The sequence below is a fragment of the Bidens hawaiensis genome, unplaced genomic scaffold (genome assembly GCF_021521415.1).
Source record: "Bidens hawaiensis isolate Kalapana, Puna unplaced genomic scaffold, B.hawaiensis_p1.1 tig00011076_1, whole genome shotgun sequence".
In the NCBI taxonomy this organism is placed as follows: Eukaryota; Viridiplantae; Streptophyta; class Magnoliopsida; order Asterales; family Asteraceae; genus Bidens; species Bidens hawaiensis.
In genome coordinates this window covers 448,647-468,626 of record NW_027491854.1, presented here as the reverse complement: position 1 = coordinate 468,626, position 19,980 = coordinate 448,647, and the positions used below count along the sequence as shown (strand labels likewise).

The following is a 19,980-nucleotide window of genomic DNA, read 5'->3' as shown; positions in this document are numbered from 1 at the left end:
CGTAAGTTTTAATGTCAATTCTAGTGACCTAAACATTTTCTTTGTCTCGGGAAAGTTTCTATGTTGATTCTCATCATTGCTGAATACTTGATCTAACAACTTATACCATTTTTAATTGATAGGTTGTGACAAAATAAAATATATACAACATAAAAAACAAGATAAAGCATAAGTTGAACATAAGTAGAATTTTGTTGAAACCTTTGTATGACACATTTTTTTGATCAATTTTTACGTGTATGTAATACAAGAGAGTTTTTGTAATTTCATGGTTCACAAAGAAAAGATAATCGTATGTGTTTATTGATGTAACAATAATTTAAAAAAGTTTATGGTACTTTTATCAATTTTTTTTAACTACATCCATTTCTCGAAAATATGATATAGATATATGGATTTTTTTTGGAACGGTCAATTAAGTACGTAACGCTGGGTACTCCATATATGGATTGAATAGTGATGTCATATATAATACGGATTACTATTCAATTCATATATTCGTTTAATTAGAGTGGAAAAAACAAAAGTATAATAAATATAAATAAATAAATTTGATATGGTATTTAGAGATTTTGAGAGAAAAAAAAGAACAAATTTTATGTAAAAATGTATTTTTTTAATTTAGTTATATGGATAGAAATAATGAGATTTTAAGATAAATACTCTTATGAATAGTTAAAACTAGGTTGAAAACTGAAAAGTTACCACCATGAGTAAAATCTGTGTTATGTGAGCTTAAGAATAGTTTCGTCTAGCATTCGCGTTGGTAAACAAATAAAGTTTTCTCGCCATTAAGACCAAAATTAAATCCATATTTCCTTACTGAATTTTTTTAACTTATATTCAATCAGTTCTTTAAAAAAAAGTGAATGGCACACTATTTTTTCTTTTTTTTTTAACGGCTTGAACGACATACTAGGTACAAACACTAGGGACCCACCACCGTATGGTTCTTTAAAGAGTTGTGTCGTATACTTGTACTTTTGATGCTTGGGGCCTTGGGGTGTCTTCCTCATTTAATTGTAAGCGTAAATGAAGTGTCCTCGACATATCATTATGTAGAGATAAAGTGCTTGACAAACTCATGCATAATTAAAGAGACATGTTAAACCGTAAGTTATATGATGATGCCTTGTTCAGTTATTTGGTGTTTCTGATAATAAACTTTAGGAGTGTTTGGGATTGCTTCTTTAAAATGTTTTTTGCTTTTTGGAGAGACAAAACGTCCAAAATGTCCCTCCAAAAGCACCTAAAAGCACCAATGTACTTAGTGTAATGGAACTAAACCACGTCTATTTTAGAGCTAAAATGTGAATCCGGCATGGCCAGCCCTTAGGGGCGGTAGGGTAGTCGACGGTCACAGGCCCGACACCCCGTTAGACCCGATTTTTAAAAAAAAATATATATGTATGTATTTTTTTTAAATACAATATGTATATTTAATGTTTAAACTCAATAACATAACAACTAACTTGGTCTCGTGGCAAAGGGGTATTACTCTCAAGTCTCAACTAAAAGGTTATGGATTCTACTCTCATTTGAGTCATATTTAATCAAAATTTTATTCAATTGTTTTTTACACAACACAAATTATAACCAACTAAACTTATATAAAAATTAAATTGTTTAAACCCAACAAAATACTCATTTTACTTAAGGCCCAAAAAAAATTTCGTCTTCGGCCCAAAACTTTTGTTACTTTCTCGGAGCCGTCCTTGGAATCTGGTTAGTAAGTATTTTGTAATCACATGTTCTTGAACTTGTTAGATATGATGTCTTAAAAATAATTAAAACCAAGTTGAAGAATTACGATTATCAGTAAAATCTTTCTTAAGTGAGCTTTAAAATTTCGGTCTAAATTTGTATGAAAAAAGTGGAATGACATATTAAGTACTAACACTACGGATCTACCACCGTATGGTGCTTTAAAGATATATAAGTCGTATACTTGACTACTTGTACTTGTATAGTTGGGTGTCTTCCTCATTTAATAAAAAACTTAAATGAAGACGATTGACATATCAATTTGTAGAGATAAAGTGGCATGACAACTCATAGGTTTAGCTCAACTGCGTTGGAAGAAAGTGAATATTTTGGCGGAAGACTGCAATGTGGCAAGTTAAAATTTAATCTTAACTGGGTTTTATCACAATGGGTCTTCGGGTGATGGGTTTTCCCCTGAACAAGAGATGGTGGGCTTGGGCTACCAATCGTTGTTTGCAATCGCAGGCATATGAGGTTGTCTTTTGTCATTGGGTTACCCCGGGTAGTTGGACTTTATTCGTTGGTCGTTAAAAAATAAAAATAAATAAATAAACTAGTTATAATATATAGTTAAGTTGATGATACCTTTTTTGGTGTTTTTGATAATAGAACGTTACTGTCCCTAGTTTAAATTTCATTGTCACTTAAGGGATATGTGTATTGATGTATAGTTATCAAGTGTTTCATGAAATGTTGTTAAAATCGGACATCATAGAACGAACTAGTCGATTGGACCAAGAACCTAACCGTTAACCAGCCAATTGTTATACTTATAAGTTGAACCAACACTCGTTGGCAGCGTGAAGAATGGTGGTTGAATCGGTGAACCAGTTTAGTAGTTACACCGGTTTTGAGTAGAAACATTTATCTATGATTTTTTTTAGATTTCAAGATTCGAACTTGTACTTTTTATACATAAACGAAAGTGCTTTAGTAAGCACAAGACATCATTAATTGTTCATACATATACTATACACTTTTTGCCATATAAAATACCCCATTGCAAGTCCCCAAAGTCCTCATTCAAGAAAAAAAAGCATGGTGTCATCAGAAGAGCAAAACTCCATTTACGACATCAAAATCTCCACAGTCTCAGCCGGATTTATATCCGGCCACAATGCGGTTCAAGAGCTAACCGCAATGGACCTAGCCATGAAGCTTCACTACCTCCGGTTTGTCTACTACTTTAAAACCCCAACATTTGATGGTCTTACCATCTTGAAGATTAAGGAAACTATGTTCAGTTGGCTAAACCATGCCTACATCCCTTGTGGTCGCCTTAGGAGGGATGAGTCGGGTCGGGCCTTCATCAAATGCAATGATGGTGGGGTGCGCATCATCGAGGCTAAGTGTCGACTAAGCCTCGATGAGTGGCTCGGATCTAAAAATGATTCGAGACACAAGCTTCTTGCTCCTAACCAAGTTCTTGGCCCTGATTTGGCATTCTCACCTTTGGTTTTGATACAGGTTTGCTTGCTAATATTTCTTTTTGGCCATAATCTGTTACTTTTAACTTCATTATATTATTATTTTTTTTTATATTATTTTATGGATGTTTTGTGCAGTTAACTGATTTTAAATGTGGTGGCAAATCAGTTGGTATGAGTTGGGCCCATGTGCTTGGAGATGCTATTTCAGCTGTGGGCTTCATCAACCTATGGGCCCAAGTCATTGCAGGCCATTACCCAGCCCAACCACTCACTAAGGTCCAACAACAAAACCACACCTTTGATTTCCAAAACCCAAACCCAAGCCCAGATCCACTCTCCACAAAACGGGTTGGCCCGGTTGGAGACCTTTGGTCTACTTCAAATCATACCAAGATGGAACCATTTTCGTTTTATATGTCACCAGCCGAGTTGACTCGGTTGCAAGAGCAAATATGCGGAGAGAAAGGTGATGAACAAATTCCGGTGTTTGAATGTATTTGTGTTGTAATTTGGCAATGTTTGGCTAAAGTAAGAAATGGGTCGGGGCCAGAGGTCGTGACCATATGTCGAAATGACTTGAAAACCCGACAAAAAGGAAACATCACGAATGAAAGTCAAACCATCAGTGTTGTCAAAACATGCATATCTGTAGGAAAACATTCACCATTTGAACTCGGATCCCTACTTATGAACAAAGCGGTCAATGAACGACTAAAGATTGAAGAATCGATGGGGAGAGATGACGCGCTACCAGATTTTCTCATTTATGGAGCGAATTTGACTTTTGTTGACTTGAATGACGCCTCGTTTTATGAGATGGAGGTGAGGGGAAACAAGCCCGTTTATGTAAACTGTTTTATCGATAACATTGCAGATGAAGGGGTGGTATTGGTTCTTCCGGCACCCAAAGGTTGTTCCGATGGAAGGATGGTAAGTGTGACATTGCCGGAAAATCAAGTGGCCGAGCTTAAATTGGTGCTTAAAGAAGATTGGCGTATTGCGTAACCACGACTATGATCGGATGCATATGCCTAATTACCTTGACAATAATTAATGTTGCTTAGGATATAACCTATGTATGGTTGCTTTGTCTAATATTGCTAGTTTATATTACTGGTTTGTCTAGAATATTATTAGTCTATTTGTTTACCAAACATAAATGGTCATTATTGACTCTATATATTGTGTTGCTAAATCTTAAACTGATAAACTATGACTCAAATTACATAAATAATATACAAATAGTTAAAAGAAATTTACGGAGCCGGTTTGACCCGACCCGACCCATCTCAACCCATCTCTTTGTCACTCATACATGAGACACAAAATATGTGTTCTAATGAAATCCCCATAATACCCTCACCAATCTTGCATATCATGTAAACAGTTGTATACTACAAAAATCAAAAAATTTGAAGTTAGAAGATTGCAGAACCCAACAATGCATCTTCTTCAGCCCATTTCAACAATATTCGACCCGGGCCAGAACATTTCTCCATATCCGATCATCCCGGTTTACACTAGCATCAAAGCAGGCTCGTCTTTCTTTAATACTTGAAAGAATTTTACCGAGCTCGATCCCACATCACAGTTAGTATGGAATAACATATGGTAAAGCACAAACATCAACAGATTTAATGTGCTTAGCTTCAGACCATACCTGGACCTCGAGGTCATCGGTTGGTGTTTTGTTGGAAGCTGGTCCTGCTTTGCTGGTGAATAACCATTCTTGGTCATCAAGACCGCACCACTGGTCGGGCTTCGGAACCGAGAGTATTTGGTTCAGGTATTTGGTATCGGGGTGTGGCGGTTTCTTTTTGGGTGGAGGCGGTGGTTTAGGTCGGGATGGTTTGGAGGCTGTTGGCGGAGATGAAAGGGGCGGTAGGTGGTGGATGGGGATAGAGACGGGCGGTGATTGAGCGGCAACATGGTTTGTAATTACAGGCGGTGATTTTGCAGAGGGTTTGGGCGGGAAGTTGTTAATAACGGGAATTGGCAGCTTTTTAGCGGGAAGTGAAACTGGTTGAGAAGCTATCATGCCATTGACTCTTTGACCACCCTTACTGCCAACCTTCAAACTATTTTGTGACCCCGGGCTTTGGGAAAAGTCAAACCTCCTTCCGTTATCTGGGGAGACGTTAGAGATGGGTCGGGCTATCTTGTTGGGCCTGATTTCGTTCTCTGTAACGGAATTTAATCATCAGGTACAAACTACCAGAATATGAAGATTTGAATACCTTAAACCTTTATAAATTTATGTTAACTAAGTTCGTATAATAATAAAAAGAAATTCAGTGCACAAAGGCTTCTCAGAATAAAAGGAGATTATATTTATTTATTGGTAATATTACATCATACAATGTTAAAAAATACATAAACCGTATATACGCTACTGTGAGAATTACTGGCTTTGAACATTCAATGAAAAAAATATAACATATTTTTTGTTACAATTATGACCTAGTTCAGATAATTAGGAAGATGCAGCTTCATAAGACATGTTCAATGTGAAAATTTAAGGTTTGCACAGAACAAAATAATAAATATTCACAACAAAAAAAAATAAAAAAAGAAAAAAAGAAAAGAAAAAGAGAGATGGTAATTTCGACCCATTTACTTATAAAATAACAAATTTGGACTATATTTGACCCCAAACGGGTCAAATGAGTGAAATAAAAGCTTAAGCTACGAATGAATCAGATCATAAGTTGCTCAAAGTGCATCTTTAAATCGTTAATGCATAAACCTCCAATACCACTCTAAATATATTTATAATATTTGTGTAAGAAAAACATTATTTGTAATAATATTAAAAAAATAGTACTTTAAAAAAAAGATGAAAAAAATGAGACATTTTTTGTGTGTTGACCCAACCAGTTAACAGAACGAACAATCAACAAGGGCTCTTTTTGAATTCTAAACCCGACCCGTTACCAGGCCCATCTGTTTTTCTAGAAAATCATAAGTTTGAAAGAAAGCAAGAAAACTAACCATGAGAGCTACCGTTTGTCTCCATATCTTTCCTTTTCTTCAAACTTCCTTCATTACCAACACCTAAAAAACCATTATCTAACAAATGTGTCGACGAATTATTATAAACACCAACCGAATCACTCTTCATAATAATAGTGTTCTGATCCCTCTCGATTTTCTTCTGCTCACTTTTTTCCTTCAGCTTTTCCTGTTTTTGTTTATCCCGATCTTCGTTTTTCCATTTATCTACCCATCTATCGAAAGGCATCGGTACCGCACCATTAATCCTATCCGGGACTGCCACATTGCCTCTAAACCCTGCGACATCCATCATTACTTGTTTTTGTTTATCCCGGTCAGTTTGCATTTCAAATTTGTTAACATTATTTTTTCTCTCTTCAACAAGCTGGTGGCTACCCATTCCGTTTTTTTCATCTCTAATCCTTCTACCTAATTCTTGCACAAACTTATAATTTTCAGAATCGCCAACTTTAATCTTGTTTCTGACCAAATCTCCATTTTGATGGGGAAACTCTATCGACGGTTTCTTGTAATCGGCGGAATTAATTTTCTCTTTATTGTGTTCGTTGTTATGATGAAGACTTTCCCCATTAAACCCCTTAGATTGACCATAAATGGTTTTGTCATCAGGGGTAGAAATGTCACTCTTCTCCTTGTCTTTCTTCTTGTCACGGTGTTTATCTTTTTTCTCCTTATGTTTTCTTTCACTTCTGTTTTTTTCCTTTTTTTCTTTACCGTCTTTTTTCTCTTTATCTTTTTTATCCTTCTTATGCTTCTTCTCTCTGCGCTTTTCCTGAAATTAATAACATAACAATATTCAAAAAAAAATGTGGAATATAAGTATATAGCTACGATAATCACATAAGGGAAAGCTTGGATGACTTTTAATGAAGATTATGATCAAGGTAAAGTAAAAGTAACCAAAAAAATTCAATCTTCAGTTCGGATAAAGATTCAAATTATTCAGGTCAACAGTCGTCTACGACACATCGAATCAGACAGATGATATTATCCAGAACACAAACACCAAAGGTCAATTTACATCATCAAGTCCATTATCAATAATCTAACTACATGAGGTTTCAGTCTCACTATGATTTCTCTAATTTCATAGCTTTTCATATGAAAGATTACCTCAGTCTTCATTTATGGATATCCTACTATAATATGTAAGGGCGTTTCGGGAATTAACTAAAACTTAAATTTTTACGTTTGTCAGTATGCACATGTCAAAACGAGAGGCAGTTATATGTATGAATGTAAGCACAAAGTAACTTCCCCAGTTGCAGATCCTTTCTTTATGCATTTAACAAAACTAGTGAAAAAGTCAGCATATCCATTTGTAAAGAAGCTTCATTACTATTTTTAGTGAGCTGACCTTCATTGAAAGTCAAAGTCTCAAACTTCACTTTCCAATGAAGATGACAAGAATCAAGAATCATATAATGACATCATCAAACGGTGAAAAGCAAAAAACTTTTTCATTCACACTTATAGCATGAGTCAATATCCATCTTTATACCAACCATGATTTCAATGTGTTGCGCACACAATTAAAAAAAGTAAGACTTTCCATTCGTGCAACTGCGCCTACATTAACTGCATAAAAACGAACATTCCCAAAAATGATCAAGCCATATCTTATACAATCACCACTAACGAAATTACAAACAGCAAAAGGGCATTACGAACACAATCGCATAACTTAGATTCTCGCAACTTTTGTGAATAATATTATGTAACCACCAACATTTTAGGTCAATATACTATTTCATAGCGAGTAAATTGACATGATCGGTCGGAAAAGGCATCAACTTTTTCAAAAAGATTACCTTTTTCAACAAGTCGGGATCGTCTGCTACGAGTTTCTTTTCATATCCCGGTGGTGGAAACGGAAAGCACCGAGACATTGCTCCAACCGAACAAAGTACAAACAATGACTTCCAGAAATATCAGTATACACAATCTTTATAATTACTTTCAATAATAATAATAATAACTGTCCCAACATGAAATGGAACCAAGAACTGCTTTCATCTTCATAATTAACCATGTCCTTGCACTCATTTCAAGATTCAATCTTCTTCATCAATAAATTAAACCTAAGTTACCTTAATCCACAGTAACTGTAATCCAGATCAAAACCCATGAATATCAAACCAAAAAGATCAAAGCTTTCTTATAATCATGGCTTTTGATCAACAACAGCACTGCAATTCAGCACTTGATCACAAACCCTAATTCCCAAAATCACAAATCTTGATCCAACCCAAAAATATTAATAATAATAATAATAAAACCCTAAATCCCAAATTCAGTAAGAATCCAAATAAAGTGGGTTATAAGAATCAAAACCCATAAAAATCTAGGCTTTGTAAAAGAACTTTACACCTGGAATCAAAACAAAATTTGTGATTTTTTTGAGGGAGAAAGTGGTGATCAATTTACCAAGAATTGTTGGGAATTCAGGGCCGAAACCCACATGTGTTTTGTACAATAATAATAATAATAATAATATGGAGAAGGTTTTGCTGCAGAGAGAAAGAAACAAAGGGGGTGAATTTGTTGAGAAAGAAAGAGGCGTTTGTGGGACTTCTCTCAATCTTTATACCCAACAACCAACTTGACTGAATTGAATAATATAAGTTTATAATTTACTAGTTTTTATTCCCCATATTACAGGGGTTGTTTTATATTACTTGTTCTAATATTTATTTATTTTTAAAATTTATATTTTTTGTATTGTATGAAAGTTAAAAATATACTTATGTGATGATAAATTGTTTCACAAATAAATGAGAAGTTATAACCCGGTTTAAAAGATATATGGTTTTGATGAGACCTAGACCCATTTATTTTTTTTTGCTATAAAATTGGTTTTTTAATTAGAAATAATATTTATGAAAGTTAATGATATACTTATGGTTTGATGAGACCCAAGACCCGTTTATTTTTTTTATTATCAAATTGGTTTTTCAATTTAAATAATATATATCTTTTTTAAAATAAATAAGATATTAATTTTTATTGTATCCTATATTATAGGATTTTTACATCAATAATTTTTTGAGAATAATTTTTAATTTAATGAGATGTTATAACCCGTTTAAGGAATATCTGGGTTTGGTAAGACTCATACCCATGAATTCGGGTCAAATGCATGAGAAGCCTCCATTTAAAAATCAAGCAAATCTGGTGACTCCAAAAAAAAGGGGAGCGAACACATCACGACACGTAGGATTTTTATGTCTTCATTTATATATATTATAGATAATTGTAACATGTTATTATATAAACCCTAAATGTTTCAATCTTATAACTATTATTAGTAGTACTATAATAATATCTATACTATATATAATATAGGAGTGAGGGACCTCTTAAATTTTAAGAGATACCACTCTTGTTGCATATTGTATAAGTAATAATGCACAAAAATTTAATAATGTAGGGGTAAAATAGTCTTTTCATATCAAAATATAATATACAATAGTGGTCCTTCAACTTCAATTAAATTTTGTTAATATATCAAAATAGTTACATATTCCCCCCATAATTAATAACCAACTACCCCACGATATTTAAACGGCCGTAACTTTTTCACACGTTAATATTTTTTCTAAAAAATTACACAATAAAAACGAGCATTTTATTATCTTTAATTTGAGTATGATATTGCTATAGTTTATTAATTTTAAAAAAAGCAAACATGTCAGTTATTACCGGCAATAGGTCAAGCATGTTCGACTGATGGTGTTGGAACGAGTTAGAGTTGTAACAGGTTAATACAAAAAGGGTTAATTTAGTTCATGTCCGGGTGAGTTTAGATCAAAAGGGTTAACGTCAAAACGGGTTTCGGATTAAAACGTTTTCAGGTCGAAACAAGTTCATAAAAAAGGATTGGGTTAAAAGTAGTTTATTTGAAATTATTATACATTTCATCTTTGCTTCTTGCATGTCGCCACCTGTTATGCGCGTTCAAGCATCAATTACATGGATGACATTGTTTATACATACTGGGTTGCTCACACATATGTATTATGTGGCGCGCTTACTGGCACCGATTACACGCCCGATGCGACATTAAATGCATACCACCGCCAGGTTACACACGTACCATTGCGAGGTTACAAACGTATTAACAACGGTTCGTACACCGCTGCATCGCACAGACAACTGGCTAGTATAATTGTGATAAGTCACATGTACACCCCAACAAAAGATTGTAATATAAGATATGTCTATTTTTATTTAAGTTATGATGTGTGTATAAATATAGGCATTTTCTTTAAGTTTGGAGTAAAATTAGAATAAAAGAAAATAATAGTTTATTGTAAATTGTTTAATAACAAAGTATTTAATTTTAGTTTAATGAATATATTTTATATTAATTTAAAAAAAATAAATTGGATAAGTGTTTACAAGAAAAGAGGAAACTGAGTGAAAAAAATGTTTATAGAAAACTAGTTTTTATCTCCCGTATTACGGGGGCTGTTTTACATTATTCGTTTTTAATATTTATATAATTTTTTTGGGTTTAATTTTATTTATTGTAATTTATAATATACTTAGAGTTTGCTGATAAAAAGGTTGCACAAATAAATAAGATGTTATAACTCGGTTTAAAAGTTATCTGGGTTTGGTAAGACCCAGACCCGCTTATTTTTTTACTATAAATTTGTTTCTTAATTATAAATAATATATATCTTTCTTTTAAATAAAATCATATATTAATTTTTAGTATATCCTATTTTATAGGATTTTCACATTAATAATTTGGTGAGAATAATTTTTAATTTAACGAGATGTCATAACCCGTTTAAGAAATATCTGGGTTTGGTAAGACCCATACCCGTGAATTTGGGTCAAATGCATTAGAAGCCTCAACTTAAAAATTAAGCAAATCTATTGACTCCAAAAAAAAGGGGGGCGACCCCATCGCGACACGTAGAATTTTTCGGTCTTCGTTTATATATATTATAGATTTACACGCAGGGGGGCGGCTATAAGGGAGGACCGGGTGGTCGACGCACCCCGGCCCGACACTCCGATAGGCCCGGATTTTTTTTAAATAAAAATTTTATATATATTTTTTTATGAAAAATTGTATGTATTTATAATATTTAAACATAATTAGACAATCACTAGTTTGGTCTAGTGGCAAAGAGGTGTGGTTTTCAACCAAAAGGTTATGGTTCCAATCTTACTTGAGACATTTTAACTTTATTTTTATAAAAGAAAATAGTTTTTTACCCAAAAAATTAAGACTTATTTAAAAATTAAATTGTTTAACACAACAAGATACCCTTTTTATTAAGGCCCAAAAAAAATTTCGCATTCGGCCCAAAAAATTTTAACCGTTCTTGAAGCCGGGCCTGTTTACCCGTATGCAAGCATCTCATCAAATAAAAGGGTGTTAAATAGAGCAGTAAACTAAGAAATTAGAGTTAAACGGCATTTTGTTCATAAAAAACAAACCCCGATCCTTTTTATCTTCTAAAAAAACAGCACAAAACATGCAACAAAAAATATATTACAGCAATAAACACAAAATATACATATACATAGCAACTAAAGATAGAAATTACTTAATTCTGTTATATGTTTTTTAATACTCCATTTTATAAAGGAGTTATGAGCATTTTTCTTAAGATATTGTTAATTTTCGAACCAGGTATAAAAATTTTTATTTTGATTTAGTCAAGTAGTTGTTTAATTAAACTTGATAACACACTAACACTAGTTTAAACTCTGAATCTTTATATTTATCGTTAAAATTAGTAAATTTCAAGAATATAGATAAATATAAAAAAATACAACCCACGTGGATTGGATGTATGAATTTTGGTAACAAGCTAGATTAATCTGGGTGTCAGGCTATGTGTAGTGGAGAGGCAACAAATTGAGGCGTTTTGCGCCCAGCAAGGGGTGAGAATTTGTTTTTGGGGTGTAATGGTGTAGGCGCTACAAATATAATATATATCCTCCTCTCTCAATCACAATATAATAATATTAAAAAACACAATCCACCCCCCCCCACCACCCCACAAACAACACAAGCCGGCATTAAAAGCTTGGCGCCCCCCACCCCCTACCCCACAATTCGCCCCACATTTCGCCCAGGAGACGGTGTTGTAGCCCCTTCGCACCCAAAACTCGCCCAAATCGGTACCCACTACACATAGCCTTAGTAAAATAGATTCCTAGTATTTTATTTTTGTCTTTGATTTAATTTCTTAAAATGGTTGGTTTCTTGGTAATTTTTGTGTATTATTCTAGTTTCAGGAAAAGTAAATACTACACATTTAAAATTCTGTATCATAATGCTAAATCTCTTGTGATGACGTGTTGACGGTATTTTTCTCTTTTATTAATAAAACTTGAACAAGATGTTGCATGATGTTGCATGTGTCGAGATAAAGACCAAGTGTATATATCATTTCGATGGCTAAAGTCTAAATAGGAGGACTTGGGAAGTGCCATCTGTTACCATTTCAAATCCTCAAATAAATCCTTGGAGCATTTAGATAAAGTCATGTTACATTTGAAAGGGATAGCCACGTTCCAAAAGAGATTAAATATAAGATAATTTATAGAAGTTACTCAAGTTTGTATTTTTAAAAGGTACAGTTTCATATTTACATATTTTATGTTATGTTCGTATAAAACTTTACATTATGTAATTATTTTAAATGTTAACATTTTAATCAGTAATGGAAATATGGAATTATAACTTTTGAAATCTGATTAATCTGTAATAATATATGACACTCCAATTATAACTTGGGTTGTGGACTGCGGTGTTAAAAAGTTTAGAAGCTACACCATTTGAAGTGTGTGATGTGTTGGCCGATTTGTAGTGTTTGATGAAGGAACTTGGTACTTCCCTCACCGAATATTTATTAACTCGGGTGGTGCTAGCCAAACAACCTAAGATAACAAGATGAATACACGTAAGAACCAAAAACGTCTTCTTTTTTCATTTGAATATGAAAGCATATATGTTTAGGATAGTTAGATTTTTGGCAAAATCATCAATATAAGTCAATAACCCTTTAGAGATATATCTTGCTAATCTCATGTGACGTTTTTCTTCCCTTTTAGCCTTTTCTTTATAGCATTTATAGTAGTTTTATTATCCTTATCCCTATTTAACTTAATAACACAATTATTCCTAAAATTTAAACAGGTCTAAAAACCTCACAAATCTCATTCTCCATATCTATTTTGATCCAATATATACTATTTTATTTTTATACTTTTATAAAAAAAAAGACTTATTTTTATCACTCACAAGAAATATGATAGTTAGACCATCCGCTATGGTGGGGGCTTCAAAGCCCCTCCACCGTGCCACGTAAGTACCGAGGCATCGAAGCCTCACCTCAAAGATGCCCCGTTATGGTTTAATGCCTCAAGGACGCCCCTATTATATATATATATATATATATATATAAGCATATGTATGTATGTGTGTGAGAGAGATGGAAAGAACTGCTGAGAGGGGCCCACCAAATTCTTTCATCCGCGCCGGCCAACGCAATGATCGGATTGTTGGCGTCCACCCTCCAACCGCGCCCCACAGCGGTGTTTGCCGCCCTCGGCGCCTAAAAAGTCGCCCCCACCAAGCCCCATAGCGGATGGTCTTATAAGGGTGAATAGTGGAACTCAGCTATGGGGTTTGACTACTACTTTCTAGGGATAGGCTAATTCAGGACTAGGACCGGTACCGAAATCGGTACCGATTTGGTACCGTCGGTACCGAATCGGTACCGACGTTTTGAGTTTCGGAACCGGTACGGTACGGGACCGGTATTTCCCGAATTTTCCCGAAATTTTACCTTAAATACTGGTACCGTACCGGTACCAAGAATCCGCGATTTTCGGGACCGGGACCGGTCAGTACCGGTACGGTCCCGATCCCATCCCTATTAATTTCCCATCAAATTCAAATTTGAAGATGGGGAATAAAGATAAAAAAAACTGAGGTTGAGTGAATGTACATAATTTATGTAATATTTATTAAATTTAAAGGGAAAGGATAGAAATAGAGATACTACGATAGTATTACTATTAACTATTTATACTCCTTGACATAAACCATGGAGAAAAGCAACAAAGTAGATAAGAACAATGAATGGGTATGTAACATTTATGTCGTGCACACCATCACCTTTTGTACTAGGAAGTATGGGAACTCTTAAACAAGTGACTTACCTCTTGATTTTTTGTATTTCTGGAACCATTTATATCATTCTTTTGTATTTATAAAAACTCTTAGAACAACGTTTTATGAATCTTTGAATTGTTCGTCATATCAATACAAAAGAATTAAGAACAAGTTACAAATAATCTACATTTACATCTTGGATATATATGTTATATATAACCTTTTAGATGAAGTTTATAGCAGGAAGTCGATTGCACAAGAGCATGTGGATGGATGGCTAACCAGTATCTCTGCTTCACGTGGCATACCCCTCGACAAGATTACATGATATTCGTCCGCACGTGCCACTTGCCTTGCACTTCTTTTAGAAAAATATAAGTCCCTTGCACACTGTTGCTACAACAAAGATAAGACCATTGATAGTGAATGGACTGGTTAGGCTAAAAGGCTTCAAGAGTTCAGATTAACCTAACGCAGGTCGTGGTGTCCCTCTACGCTTGCAAAACGTAGAAGGAGGTTCACTAGTTAGTTGTTTGTTGTTATAGCTCGCCGATGATCAAGAACCGTGATGTTTGGAATCGGTTTTGGAATGATGTTCTTGGTGAAGCTATGAAGATATTGAAGTAAGAAAGAAATAAGCTAGGAGCATATTTCTCAAGGAAGAAGAGAAAATTAGGGAGATGGTGTTATCTGCCCAAATCTGGTGTGTTTTGGTTTATGGCTAAGCATCCTTTATATAAGTGAGGAGATGTAAGCCTTTTAGTTCAGATGTAACTAACTAGTTAGCCTCTTGTTTGCATAGAGAGTTGACCATTGTTGGGCGGGAAGCTTTGGACCGATGGTCCATAGATAAAATAATAATACTTTATCTGAATGTGTCCTTTGCTCAGAGGGGACAAGGATGTGAATAGTGATGTGACATTGTACTGTAGCACATGGGTGCTTATTTACATAAGTTTGGGTGGGATTTGAAGCTTTTAACCTTTTAACCCTTTTAGCGATAATATGTTCCAGCCATTTTATTATTTCCTTGGGCTACCCCCTTCATCAGCCCCCCAAGTCAGAGGTGTTTGAGAGGTAAGCTCAAGGGCTTCTGACTTTTTCACACATTTTGTTTATTGCTTAAAGGCTTCGAGGCTTGTAAGCTTCGAGGCTTTTTTCGGATTTGGTTATTTTTTGAATTATTGATGTGACAGTTGATTTGATGGTAACTGCCATATTGCAGTTCCCAATAACTGCTTTTTCATTAATAGTTATTGTTGAGATAACTATTCACTTTCTTCTAGATTTCTTTTAACAATTTCCACCATAAACACTTTCAAGTTTCATTCAATCCATCTCCAGGTTAGTCTCGATCCTTCCTTTTTCTTTCAAAATTATGGTTGCCAAAAAGGACCTTTCGATCAGTTTTTCCCGATTAACCCAAGAAGAGGTTGAATCGTTCTGTATTGAATGGGGAATAGGGTTGAAGTACAAACCGATTGCTCCGCCGGTCGACTCTTCCATTGATCGTTGTCTGGCGGGTTTTATTGCTTTATATTGCCGTCATTTCGAATTTTCTAACCTTCGACACCCTTTTTCGGTTTTTGTTCTTAATGTTTTGGAGTATTATTGTATATCATTCGGCCAAATCCATCCGTTAGGGCTCGCTAGGGTTTTGCACTTTGAAGTTTTGTGTAGAGCCTTAGGTTATGACCCTTCGTTGTTGAGTTTTCGCCGTTTCTTTCATTTGGCAAAGAACGGTGATTGGTATACGTTTGAACACACTAAGGTTGAAAAGTGTTTGGTTTCTTCAGCGGTTACAACCCTCGGTTCTTGGAAGGACCGTTTTTTCTTTGTTTCCGATTCTATCATTCCATTTAAACCTGTTTGGAGACAACCCGAAGCCGTTTTAAACGAGCCTGAACCGGCTGAATCAGAGTTGAACGATTTGCTTCTGAAACGTATTAGGGAATGTCTCTCACGTCTTCGCCCTTTTCCCGAACATCTTCTTGTGTTATTAGGAATTAGCAAACTTTGGGATAAGCCTAATCGGGATCCCGTGCTTATGAGGGATAATAAGGGTATGCACTTGTTTATCCGTACTTGATTTATCCTGTTGATATATTTGCTAATGGATTTGTTTTGTTTTTGCAGTCATGTCTGCTTTGGATTTCCTAAAGAGTGATGATACTTTCGACGTTGATTTTACTGATGCTGCAGCTGTTATTGGGGAGGATTCGGTTGTTCGGGGTAAGAAGGGTCGTTTTGAGGGTGCTGAGTATGCTGGGGTTGAAAACGTTAAAGGGTTCACCAAAAGTGCTGTTCCAAAGTCTTCCACTCGTCGTTCCACACGACGTTTGCTGAAGTCTGTTGCTACCTCATCTTCTCATGAACCAGTTGAGGTAAGCGATGATATTCAAGCTTCTGAAGACCAGGGTCCGATTATGGAGGTTGAGAAGGAACAGGGGTTGGTGATTTCTAAGAAGAAGAAATCGGCTGGCAAGAAGGTTGAGATGCCAGTCGTTAAAGGGTTGGACGGAAATGCGATTTATGTGCCGGAATGGAGTGTCAGGGTTGGGGATAGTTTCAAGGATCCTGAAGTTTGTGCCGATGCTTTAGCCCATTTTGCTCCTCCGGGGGTTCGTGATACTATATCCAAGATGGAAGGTGACTCCTTGTTGTCCCGGTTGATTTTGAACTATTCCAACGTTTCTGCCCTTTTGGCAGAAGGTGTCACCCGTTTTAGGAAAGGGATGGAGGAATATGAGGAGTTTATGATCACGAAGGAGAAGATGAAGGCCTCTATAACGACCATGAAGAAGGAAGTTGAAGTTTATTCTGATAAGGAGAAAGTGCTTGTGAAAAAGATTGAAGAGTTGTCTGGTGGCCATGAGATTGAGATGGCCGGGTTGAAGAAAGCTATGGAAGCTGATAGGGCTAGGTTGGATGCTGATCATGAAGCCTTTGAGGTGCAGAGGGGAGCCTTCGAGATGGAGAAGGAAGGCTTGAAGGCTTCGGTTACCCAGACTTCTGAAGATAACAAGTGGTTGATCGAGCATGGGTTTAAGCAGGTTGTATCCTACTTGCTTCATTCTAAAGAGTTTAACTCGGTGCTGGGTGATGTTTACACGAAGCTGATAGGCCATGGAAAGCATTTGGGTTTTATTGCAGGCTTTCATCATCACGAAACCGGTCAGCCTATGGAGCAGTCTTCCTTGTTCAACGCTGAAGCCTACAAGCTTTTCACCGGTTCAGTTCATGCGATGGAAAGGCTTACTTACCCTTATGTGGGTGAAGTTTCATCATGCTATGGTAAGCCTCTTTCAGGTTTGCAGGGCTTGAAACCAACCGGCCTTGATGAGAAGGTTGCTAAGGAGGTGCTTGAGTCCTGGTCGAAAAACGTTCCCGCTCCGGTGATAGTGAGGAGACCTTATCTGGGTGAAGCGACGGGTATCATGTGGCAAGCCTTGAAGGCTCGGCTGTTGCTGATGTTGTTTCACAGGTCAAGAAGTCAAAGAAGGCTAAAGGTGGTAAGGCTAGTACCTCAAAGCCTGTTGCTGATGTTTAAACACTTTATTCGTAGCTTTCTTAGCACAATGTTATGTAATCTTGAACAATGTAGGTTTGGCATGGAACTCTTAAAGTTTCTGCCTTGTGGTTGTGTTTGGCCTTTATGGCCCTTGAACATTTTCTTGGGAATCCTTGTGATTTCCTTGTTTTAGCCTTAATTGGCTTATTATATATGGATGCTATGGCCTTAGAATGCCCTTGTTTATGAACTTATGATGTTCTATGTGTGTGTTGATTGCTTGTCTTGTTAGTTTAATGTGATTTTAGCTAACTTTCCTTAAGAAGTTTTAGTGCTACAGTCACTTTTATCTTTAAGGCTTCATTAGGTAAAAAAACATGTTTGCTATCCTTTATATCACTACTTAGTGTATGTTTTTTGTTTTCGTAAAATTTTGGAGTTTAAGGAACGAATTGGTGTAGGCTGTTCAGACCTGTCTATGAGATTAGTTTTAGTTTAAAAATTTTCTAAAGTCTCATGGAGTTGGATTGATATAGGTACTCACCCCTTATATAGGTCCATTTAACCCTTGAACCTATTGAGCGATGTGGCCTGGGAGCTCATCCCCTTACATGGCCCTTTCCATGGAGTTTCTTGCTAAGTTCTCAACCTGATTATAGGATGGTAAAGACAAGTTATGACAAAAAGTTTATTATTCATTCAAGAGGTTGTTGTTCACAAAAAGGAGAATTATACATCTCTTGAAATACATTCTTAGGTTTTGACTAGGCATAGAACCATTTAAGGGTTTTTCCGTTCCAGTGTCTTGGAAGCATTTTGCTTTTTGAGTCAGTCAGCTTGTAGGATCCACCCTTGTGAGCTTCGAGGATTGTGTATGGTCCTTCCCATTTTGGGCCGAGCTTTCCTTGATTCTCTTTCTTGCTGGCCTCATTGTTTCGGATTACAAGGTCTCCAGGCTTGAAGCGTTCATGCTTTACTCTTGCATTGTAATAAGCTTCCATTTTTTGTTTGTACTTAGCCTCTTGTATCGCGGCTTGATCACGAATTTCTTCGAGGAGTTGCATATTCAACATGGTCTCATTGTTGTTTGATTCGAGGTCCATGTTGAGTGTTCTTTTAGTCACAATTCCGACTTCGGCCGGGATTACAGCTTCCGATCCGAACACTAGGCTGTAAGGCGTTCGTTTGTGACTTGTTTTTTCGGTTGTTCTTATTGCCCAGAGAACGTTTGGGAGTTCTTCAAGCCAATTGTTGTCATGCCTTCCCAGCCTTAATTTGATTCCCTCAACGATTGTTCTGTTTGTTCTTTCAACTTGGCCGTTGGATTGTGGGTATGCGACTGAGCTGAACACTTGAGTGATTCTGAATTCTTTGCTCCAGGTGCTAAAAGGCTTCTCAGCAAATTGTTTCCCATTATCCGTGACCAACACTCCTGGCAGCCCATAACGGCAAATGATGGTTTCCCATACGAAGTCGATGACTTGTTTGCCCGTTATTTTTGCAAGTGGTTTGACTTCAGGCCACTTGGTAAAGTAGTCAACAGCTACTAACAAAAATTTTACCCCACCTTTGGCCGGTGGGAATGGACCAACAATATCCATCCCCCACTTGTGAAAGGGCCAAGCCGAGGAGATGGGGACTAGATCGTGTTTAGGGCTTTTGGGAACCGGTGCGTGAATTTGACAAGCTTCACATTTCTTGAGTTGTTCCGTTCCATCTCGGTGCTTGGTGGGCCAGAAGTATCCGAGGTTCATCAATTTTGCGACCACCGTTCTTGGCCCACAATGAGCTCCACATATCCCCTCGTGAACCTCTTTGATCAGATATTGACTTTGTTCGGGGCCTACACATCTCAGTAGTGGTGCAAGGTAAGCCTTTTTATAAAGCGTTTCTCCTTGCAACACATACTGTCTTGATTTGATTCGAACCCTTTCAGCCTCAGTCTGGTCCAAAGGTAACTCACCATTCTTGAGGAACCTTTCTATGGGCGTCATCCAATTGGGACCTTCTTCAATGATTACATCTTGAACCTCCAATTCTTGAATTGAAGGAGTTTTCAGCACTTCCATCGGTACTTTCTTGGTGAGGTGTGCACAAGTGAGGGATGCTAG

General features: G+C 36.2%; 2 protein-coding genes across 2 annotated transcripts; one reads left to right on the top strand and one right to left on the bottom strand.

The window, feature by feature from the left end:
• The first annotated feature begins 2,676 nt into the window (after nt 1-2,676).
• LOC143536984 (protein ECERIFERUM 26-like) lies at nt 2,677-4,504 on the top strand. The gene is made up of 2 exons (XM_077030853.1): nt 2,677-3,231; nt 3,330-4,504. Exons 1-2 carry the CDS (start codon nt 2,803-2,805, stop codon nt 4,197-4,199), a joined length of 1,299 nt encoding a protein of 432 aa, XP_076886968.1. The 5' UTR covers nt 2,677-2,802; the 3' UTR covers nt 4,200-4,504.
• Nucleotides 4,505-4,632: 128 nt separating this feature from the next.
• Nucleotides 4,633-8,789, bottom strand: LOC143537018 (uncharacterized). The gene is made up of 3 exons (XM_077030890.1): nt 8,021-8,789; nt 6,186-6,981; nt 4,633-5,375 (listed from the first exon to the last, which is right to left on the bottom strand). The coding sequence occupies exons 1-3, from the start codon at nt 8,096-8,098 to the stop codon at nt 4,786-4,788; spliced, it is 1,464 nt and encodes a 487-aa protein (XP_076887005.1). The 5' UTR covers nt 8,099-8,789; the 3' UTR covers nt 4,633-4,785.
• Nucleotides 8,790-19,980: the final 11,191 nt, after the last annotated feature.

What these genes read in the sequence shown, in the direction of transcription:
- LOC143536984 (XM_077030853.1), top strand. Translation starts at nt 2,803, where the DNA reads ATGGTGTCATCAGAAGAGCAAAACTCCATTTACGACATCAAAATCTCC. An exon ending in CACCTTTGGTTTTGATACAG is followed by an intron (nt 3,232 to 3,329) that starts GTTTGCTTGCTA and finishes TGTTTTGTGCAG; the next exon opens with TTAACTGATTTTAAATGTGG.
- LOC143537018 (XM_077030890.1), bottom strand. Translation starts at nt 8,098, where the DNA reads ATGTCTCGGTGCTTTCCGTTTCCACCACCGGGATATGAAAAGAAACTC. An exon ending in ATCCCGACTTGTTGAAAAAG is followed by an intron (nt 6,982 to 8,020) that starts GTAATCTTTTTG and finishes TATTAATTTCAG; the next exon opens with GAAAAGCGCAGAGAGAAGAA. An exon ending in GACAAACGGTAGCTCTCATG is followed by an intron (nt 5,376 to 6,185) that starts GTTAGTTTTCTT and finishes ATTCCGTTACAG; the next exon opens with AGAACGAAATCAGGCCCAAC.